The sequence below is a fragment of the Akebia trifoliata genome, chromosome 3, assembly GCF_017979445.1.
Source record: "Akebia trifoliata isolate Shusen 1 chromosome 3, ASM1797944v1, whole genome shotgun sequence".
NCBI lineage: Eukaryota > Viridiplantae > Streptophyta > Magnoliopsida > Ranunculales > Lardizabalaceae > Akebia > Akebia trifoliata.
Genome location: NC_141377.1, coordinates 36,024,578 through 36,034,108, shown reverse-complemented (window position 1 = coordinate 36,034,108; position 9,531 = coordinate 36,024,578). Strand labels below are relative to the sequence as shown.

The 9,531-nt window shown below is 33.5% G+C and overlaps 1 protein-coding gene across 1 annotated transcript; it reads right to left on the bottom strand.

Moving 5' to 3' along the window:
* Positions 1-6,967: 6,967 nt before the first annotated feature.
* LOC147406643 (anthocyanin 3'-O-beta-glucosyltransferase-like) lies at positions 6,968-8,482 on the bottom strand. Its single transcript, XM_086432556.1, has one exon. The coding sequence runs from the start codon at positions 8,480-8,482 to the stop codon at positions 6,968-6,970; it is 1,515 nt and encodes a 504-aa protein (XP_086288682.1).
* Positions 8,483-9,531: the final 1,049 nt, after the last annotated feature.

The window sequence follows — 9,531 nt, the reverse complement described above, 5'->3', positions numbered from 1 at the left end:
TACTTGTCTCTTAACTAATTTGATTTATTAAGTAATTGTGTTTAATTGACAGGTTATATAAAAATAGGTATTTAATTACAAATAATTTAAAAAAAAAAATCTTATTGGCGGTGGCCATTACTACCACTATAAGCATTCAAAATTATATTTATAGCTATGGTAAAAAACTAATTAGCGGCGGTTTTTGACCGTCACTATAGGGCTCACTTATATTTATAGCGATGGTAATACAATGATTAGCAGCGGTTTATGACCGTCACTATAGGGCTCACTCATATCTATAGCGACAGTAATACAAATAGATTAGATAGGGCTCCAAATGGTCTTTACTGGTGCTACACGTGACCATCACTATTAATAATAGCGGCGGTTTTTGTTATTTGCGGCGATTTTTGACCCCTGCTAAAAATCTAAAATTTTGTAGTGCTAAAATGCTAGCATTGCTAATATTGATTAATACTAGAATGATGGTTGAAGCTTGAGTTTGATTTTCAATGTTGTTGTTAGTGAACTAGGTTTCATAAGTTCTTCTTTATAGCTTCCTTTTTGTTGTTGTATAAGTTATTGTTTTTTTTTTTTGTTGTTGATAAGTAGCAATATATTCATATAAAAAAATATAATATTAGGCCAGTCGAGCTGACCAACCTAGCAAGACCTTACAAATAGACGCTACTCACCAGAAATACAAAGCATCCCATCCCAGTTATAGATAAAATCCTCGAAGAAGATCCCTCTAAATTCTGTAAAAACTTTGGACCAACAAAACAAAAGGCCCAAAATGGAAATAATCATTTCTGTGCCATCTTTTTAATTCCCTTCAAAGATACGGCCATTTCTCTCCTGCCACACCCCCAACATATTGTGAATGGTGTAATACTCCAAAGTAACCTCTTCATGCCACCAAACGAACATCCACTCAATGTCCAACTCATGAAAAGGTCCTTTATTGTTTTGGGCAAGCAAGTTAATATACCAAATAACTTAAGGAAATGTGCCCAAATTCTATATGTGAATTTGCAATGAAGAAGTAGGTGATCTGAAGATTCCCCATTGTCCATACATAGAATGCAACAGTTTGCCCCATACCACCTACGCTTCATCAAAAAATCCGTCGTTTGGATCCTTCCTAAAGAAGCTGTCCATGTGAAGAAGGCAACTCTACTTGGTACCTTCGGGCCCCAAATTAATGCATATGGGAAGGAGATATCACCATCATCATTACACAAGGAATGGTAAAAAGAACTAACGATTATGCCATGTCAACAATCTCAAAAATTAATATTTTTTGGGAAGGTAAAATTAATATGTCCTGTTAACAGTAAAAAAGCTGAGTCCACATTTCTATATATTTTTACAAATTTATTTTCAAAGTAAAATTAATTTAAAAAATATTTTTTTATTAACATAAATATGTTAGTCCAAATTTCTTTCTTTTATATCTATAAATACATTTTCAAAATTGTTTACAATTGTAAAAAATAAAGTGTAAAATATCTTACATCTTAAGCTACTTATTTTTTGTTCTTTTGGATTTAAATATCATTTGGTAAAATTAGTGTCCAACTAATCTCTTAAATCTTCTTTAATTTCTTATATTTTATTTATATATTTAAATTTAAAATGTTAGGCTTTTTTTATTTCTTTAATTTCTAAAATTAGTGTCCATTTTTTTTTCCGGCTTGGGATCCGTTAACTTATGAAAAATATTCGTGGAAAAAACACATGATCCCAACAATGTAAACGTAAAATACAACGGTTGGGATTTATCATTGAAATAAACATTGTCAAGATTTTTGTTATCTGGATGCATTTAAATCTTGACGGTTGAATTTCATCTTTACAATGTTGATAACATGTGTTTTCTCATGAGTCATCAGAACATTTTTTTTATTTTTATTTGTTTAACACACACATCTCAATATATTATATTAGTCCAAATTATGTTAAGTAACAAATTAACGACGTAAATTTGAATTTTATGACTTTGATTCCCACTCGAGGGTTTGCTTGGTAATAAATTTGATAAAGTGGGGGAAGGAAGTGAAGCTCGTGCTGATTATAATAACTGTATAACCTTTAATATCACTAACATGCATTTCATGTGAATATAAAAACATTTATATTTTCATTTTGAATTGGGTTCGGATCGGCTCGTGTGCACTCCTCCCATACCTCGTGAGATTAGATTTAAAAAAAAAAAACTTACGTGGAATCTATTTAGGTATGGGAAGAGAGTTTCATTCCTCCTCTAGCATCTGCTGCTGCTTCTTCCTCTCTGTACATAAATTGAGACGTCTTATAACCCGAAACGAATCACAAAACATCACTCTACTAGTTCTCCCTCTCTGTCAATGGGTACCCATTGACACCCCTACACCAAATGGACATAGAGATACTTTTTTAAAAGTTTGCAATAATTGCAATTAAATCCATGAATTTATAATTATTTTTGACCCAAAAAAAAAAAAAATCTTATCTTATGCAGTAGTGAGATCGCTTATGAACACTTATTGTTCTTTCAACCATAATAATGGCATCCTCTGTTTCTATAAGTGGGCTTTTTCAGCCGAGCTAATGTAATCACATTTAACATCCAAAAGTTGGGATTTTATAAACTGATTCCTTCCATTCCCATGACAAGACAGAGTCGTGCTGGAGTGACATTGTTTCACACATTGCATGGGTGTCCAGAACCATAGATCCTTCTCACTTTTATCTCATGGAAAAGCATGTATAATTCTAGATGTCAGCAATGTGTGAAACGATGTCAATTTCAATGTCACTCCAGCATTTTCCGAAGACATATCATCTTTATCCCTAATCTTTCTACTGGTTTTACTAGGATGGCATCCTCTCCCTTGATTTCTGGCATTAATTATGGAACAATCACAAATCCTTATAGTGAACCTCTCCCAATATCCTGCACATTGAACATGTCCTTCCGCATTCCTTTTTGAACAGGCCCACCCTTTATCGGAATTAATTGTAATGGACTCAAATCTCTAAGAACTAAATGAAATGGACCTCTACCTGACTTTCCAAATTATTTTCATACAAAAGTGTGAATATACAACTAGTTTTGGCATGTGCAATTCTCTCTTTTGAAAGTTTTATTGTATACATATTTCTATGCTTAGAATTATAGTCATTGTACATATGTATATATGTAGCTCTAAAGGAAAGGAAATATATATATATATATATATATATATATATATATATATATAACAATAAAACAGAACAAGAGACTCCCTTTATCCACTTGTGAAGAGGGGTTGAGATTTAATCTTGATAAGAATAAGAAGAATAATTTTTAATTTTAGTGTCATTTCTCCTTTCTTTCTTTCAAAGAATATCCTTCCAACTTTATTGTCTTTTCTTTTTCATCATTTTTTTAAGAATACTCTTCTAATTTTATTATTTTTTCACTTATACCATTTTTCAGTAATATCCCTCCAACTTTTTCTTGTCTCTCCTTTTCTACTCCAACTCCGAAGAGGATGCCCGTGTAATAATGTCAAGATGTGATCCATTAAGAAAGCAAAAATAGTGTTCAAAGTCAATAAGTATTCGTTAGTGTTTCAAATCGTTTAATTTGGATAAAGTCAGGAAAATTTTGTACAAAATCAGAAATTTTTTGTGGTATGCAAAATGATGGTTATGAATTTCTTATCAAAATCCATCTTCACCTTCCCTAAAAACCTTTATCTTGTTCTTGGGATTTGAATGTTGAAGAAAATAAAGTTTCGAGGATGAACGACAAAATTGTTATTATATTTTGTGATTAATCAAACCGATAATTGAACTAACATGTTCTTTTAAAATAAAATTAAGATTTTTTTAAAACCCTAACAGGGCATCTCTCTTCTTTCCCTCCTCTACTTTCTCTCTTTCACGTCTCTTCCTGTGACTGCCAGTTGTGGGCTGCGGGCGGATCATCCTCTCCCCTTCTCTCTCTCTCTCTCTCTCTCTCTCTCTCTCTCTCTCTCTCTCTCTCTCTCTCTCTCTCTTTCTCTCGCATCTCTTACAAGCAGAGGTGCGATTGTAGGCTACAGGTTGCCTTTCAACTCCGGCAGTTGGCGGATCTCTCTTTCTCTCTTCTCTTGCAAGCAAAGGTGTGGCTGCGGGCTGCTGGCTGCCTCTCAACTCCGGCTGCTGGTGGATCATCCTCTCCCTCTCTATCTCTCATCTCTTGGAGTTGAAGAACAACCAAATGTGTTGTTGGTTTGTTGTTAGATCTTGTCCACTGAAGTTGTTCTTCGAATTATTCCAATGGAGAAACTAAAGCCTGATACGATCTTTGCTGATGTATTATCGGTCAAAAAATTTTCAAGGAATTTGTTTTTGAAGGTAATTAAGGATATCAGATGGTTGATATTTTTTCTGGAGAGATTTCTTTTCATTGTATCGTTAATTCATCGAATCTTGATGTTTTTAGGTTTTTCCATTGGGATCATTTGTACTCATTCGATGTTTGGACCAGAGAGTGGGAAGAATGGATGGATAGGATTGCCGTTTGTGTACGATAAGATTCGCATCTCAACTGTACAATATCTAAAATGCTCCCAATTTTTGAGCATCTTTGAGAAAGAGGTTAGTAATTCTAACTATATTAATTAGTCAGTTTTTCCCTGAAATTATGGAGATAGTTCTTTTAATATTTTTTATTAAATTTTTTTTTTAAATTTATGTAAAGATATATGAGGTTGTTTTTTATCCAACACAAAAATTAATTAAAATTTTAAGAAATATACTGTTTTAGATGACATTATCAAACTCCAAAATTATGCATGAACCAGTTATTATTTATTATTTATTATTAAAAATATTTATTTAAGAAATTTTTTGGCAACACATGGAATCGAACAGAATCAAACTGAATTAAAGTCGGTTTGGGTTGGTTCGGTCCTAATTCTCGTATAATGAAATCGACCTTGGTCGATTAGATTTTGATTTTGCTCTAAACTGAACCAACCCGAATCAAGTTGCACCCCTAATGCTACTAAACCTTTTTTGGTCTTTTCATTTTGTTGGCCCATAACCATCTAATTAAATGTACCTCCTTGTTTAGAGGGAAGAGAATCACACAGCTTGAATTGTCATAAAATACGCATCCATCGTGGCAAAATTTGAATGAGTCAATGAGTCAACTCGGTGTTCGAGACGAGATTTCAGCATTATTATAAGTTTATTTATTGGTGAACGAGATTTTTGAATGAATCAACTCTGTCAGAACGCAGCCAATTCCACAAAGACTCAGGATCCAAAAAAAACAGTGAATTCATTGGTAGGGTCTGAAATGCAATCATGTCATTCAACCACATATCTATCTAAAATTCATTTTAAATATTTTAAAATCTTAAATTTTTTTTTTTATATTAAATATTTTTTTATTTATTCATCGAATCATGGATAACAATTTTTTTTAGAGAGATTCGTCCGACATACATAATTTTAGGGGTGTCAATGGATAGCCGAAATCCGAATTCAAAAAATCGAATATTATCCAAAATTTTCGGATATCGGATATCGGATATCGGATTCAGATGTCATTTTAAAATTCGAATGCGTTTCGGATACGAATTCAGATATTGCGACATTCGATTCTATAATATCCGCTCCGATATAATATATATATTACGTATTTATGTTTTACAACAAATTTTTTACATATGTATATATATGGTGATGCGTATTCGTGTTATACAACAAAATTTTACTTTTAAAACCTTATCTTTTCTAACCACCTTAAAGGCAAAAATGAGAAGATCCAGTCGACGGAACGATTGAACTTCGTAACACCGTCTTCTCCGGCTGGCGAGCATCAGGTGCATCTCTCTCTCTCTCTCTAATCTGATTCAAACCAATCGGAGTGATTTTTTAGAAAAAAATCTGTAGGTATGAAAGTTTCGACTGTACGAACTCCAAAACGTCTTCTCCGACCGACGAGAATACAGTTACATATTCACTCTCTCTCTCTTCGATCTGATTTGAACCAGTCGAAGTGATTTTTTAGGAAGAAATCTATGGGTTTCGAGTTTCGACTGTGTGAACTCCGACACGTCTTCTCCAACCCCCGATCCAAATCAGTCAGAGTAATTTTTCGGAGGAAGGTTTCGACTGTGTGAACACCGATAGATTGAGGATGATGGTATTTTGTAGGATTTTTTTTCGAATCTGATATTCGATATATTTTTCGAATTCGAATTCGAATGTTTGTTAGGGATATCCGATTGGATTTGAATTCGAATTCGGATAGTATTATTTTTTTTCGGATTCGAATTTGGATATAATACTATCCGATCGGATATATATCCGTTGACAGGCCTACATAATTTTATCATAAAAACTACGTTGAAATTCTGACAAAGAAAATCTTGTTTTATGAAGTTTGCTTTCATAACATACCTTATAATGGATTCTAACTGCATCAATATGTGTCGTTTAAAAACATGATTGACTTACAAAATTATAAAAGATAAAATTTAAAAAAAATTTAAAATAAATTAAAAAATAAAATAATTTTCTTTGTTTAATTTTATATTTAAATTTGGGAGTTCGTTATACATCCATTTTCAAAATCTACCATAAAGTTAAAAAATAATTTTTTTATTTTATTTTATAATTTCTGTCAAATTTGAGTTTTTTCATGCAATTTAAAAGACTGTTGTTGAATTGGTAATTTGATTGTCCATGTGAGCCTAATGTCCCTTAATAAGACTTGAATTCTTACTAAATTGGTCATGGTTACGTGATTCATAAAATAAGATTTGTTTAGGTAAACAGATAATAGAGGAAAACTATAAATATGTAATCCGCAACAAATCCTAAAAGGGAAAATATTCTTTGAACGTACGGATCACACCGATACATAATATTTTTCGGTTTTTTATAGTGTGACGATACGATACACACTATAATTTCTCTTATTATTTTTATTTGTTTAATAACACCAAATAAAAGAAAATTAAACTAAACTACTACAGTAGTGCATAACATAACTAAACCCAGAATTAACCAACATCTGTTCGATGATATCAGTCATGTTGTTGTAAGAAGATCCGCCTTCTTCCAGAGCCTTCTTAGCAATTTCTCCTAACTCCATCGCTCTCTTTCTTATCTGCACCGCTTCATCTCCACCATCCATCAACCGATTCACAGATATCTTTATCTTTTCCTTTGTCACAGTAACCTTCTCTTCTTCTATCGCTTGTATCATCTCATGCCACGTCTCGTTCTTAACACCCACTGGAACTGCAATCTTCAACACTTGTGTCAAAAGCCTGTCACTGTGAATCTGCTCTGCGTAGAATGGCCAAGTAATCATGGGTACACCTGCACACACGCTTTCGAGTATAGAGTTCCATCCAGCTTGCATCATGAACCCTCCGATTGCTTGATGTTCCAAGATCAATAACTGTGGGGCCCACCTAGTTATTATCAAACCTTGATCAGTTTCCTTCATCTTCTCCTCAAAACCATCTGGTAACCACCTTTGTTCTTCTTCATCTCCATTTGGTTTTCTAATAACCCATATAAATTGATGACCAGAAGCTTCTAGACCATAAGCGATCTCATGAAGCTGTGCCCTACCAAATCCTGTCATACTCCCGAAGGAAACGTAAAGAACCGAGTTTGGTTTCTTGGAATCGAGCCAACTCAGACAGCTAAGTTCACTGTCACCACTCCTCTTAGCTTTATCAGAAGCATCTCCATTGCAGAGAGACACTGGGCCTAAAGCCCATACTTTACTATTCACAACCTTTTTGAAGTGATCGATGTAATCTGGTTCAAACTCGTAGAAACTGTTTCCCACACAACCAAAACTACCAGGAATCGATTCACGGATGTGTTTCATGAGATCCCCATAACGAGTTTGAATCTTGAGATGTTCAGGGATTTGAGATTTAGTCGTCATGATCTCGTGAGGAAAACCTGGTAATAAAAATGGTTCTGTATCTGGGAGAGATTTGAATTTGTCTTTGTCACTTGTTATACGTTCGAGGCAATCGATGGCACATTGAGGGAAAAACCCAGTTGGGTTGAAGTAGATCCTCGGGATTCCAAGCTCTGCAGCTAGGGCATTAGTCCAAGGATAGAACATATCGGTGATGATGCAGTGTGGGTTGTTTTCTCGGATGAAATTTTCAATCTGGGGTTGGAGAAGATTCAAAGCTAAATATAGTTTTTGAGAATGTTCAGCGCTTTTGGTGGTGTTGAAATTTTCAATACCTTCGGGTAAGCCAGCTTTTGAAGCTGGGAAGTTGAGTAAGTGAAGTGAGATTGGGTATCCAGATTTGATGTCTAGATCTATGGAGTTTTGGAAGAGTTTTGCGTTGTAAGGGGTGGTGATGAAGGTAACGTTAACACCTCTCCTAGCAAAGATTCTCGACATGTCTACGAGAGGAATCATATGGCCTGGAGCCAAGAATGGAAGGAAAAATACGTTAAGTTTAGTGATCTCTGTTAGTGAAGAACCCATGGCACACACACACGCACAGCAAGAAAGGAAGAGAGAGAGAGAGAGAGAGAGAGAGAGAGAGAGAGAGAACCAATAGACTGTAAATGTAAAAGGTGTTGGATGGACACCTCAATTTATAAGTTCAAATGAAAACCAATTTCGTTGATAAGGGGTAGTAACTTGTCAAGGAAAGGACCGCATCCAAAGACTAATAGTCTTTCTAATCCTAACAATTGAAAGAGTTAGTACGTAAATATAATTTTATAATATAAAAAAATAATGCTAATAAATTAAAATTGGTATTATATTTATTTCAGAGAGTTAGTATTACAGCACCAACTTTTGCTAACGCCATATTAACTGTGTGCAAATTCTACAAGAGATTTACATAGGAGTTGGTGTGGCATTAATAAAAGTTGGTGTCGCAATATGAGCTCTCTTATTTTATTAAAAGCCTATTAGTTATAATTGTAATATTTTGTTTTCCAGAATATTAACCCCTACATTGTGTTGAATATTAGAGATACCCCCTATATTTTGAAAATGATGACATGCATCCCTTGACCTCAGTCTTTTAAATAGACTAAGAGAAAAAGTCTTAAATGCCATCATCTTTAATCTCTAACTAAAAATCCATATTTTTTTCCTTTAAAAATCAATCTTCTTCAACCTCTTTGGATAAAATATTTAACCTTCATCATCATCTTAAGATTGTATCTACTTCAAATATTCAAATCTCAAGGAAAGATATAATTTTTGAGAAAGTATAAAATGATGAAATTTTGAATAGAAAAATTTAAAATGTTTTACAAAATCAAGCAAGATAGAAAATGACAGATGAAAATAATGTTGAATAGATTAAAATTATCTTAGAGATCGAAGAGTTTGAAGATGATTGATTTTGAAAAAGAAAAATCTAGATTTTTAACTATAGATTAAAGTTGTGGGTATTTGAGTCTTTTCTCCTTAATCTATTTAAAAGATTGAGGTTAACGAATGCATGTCATCAATCTCAAAACACAAGGATATCTCTAATATTCAACAAAACATAGGGGGCATGTCTAAATCAA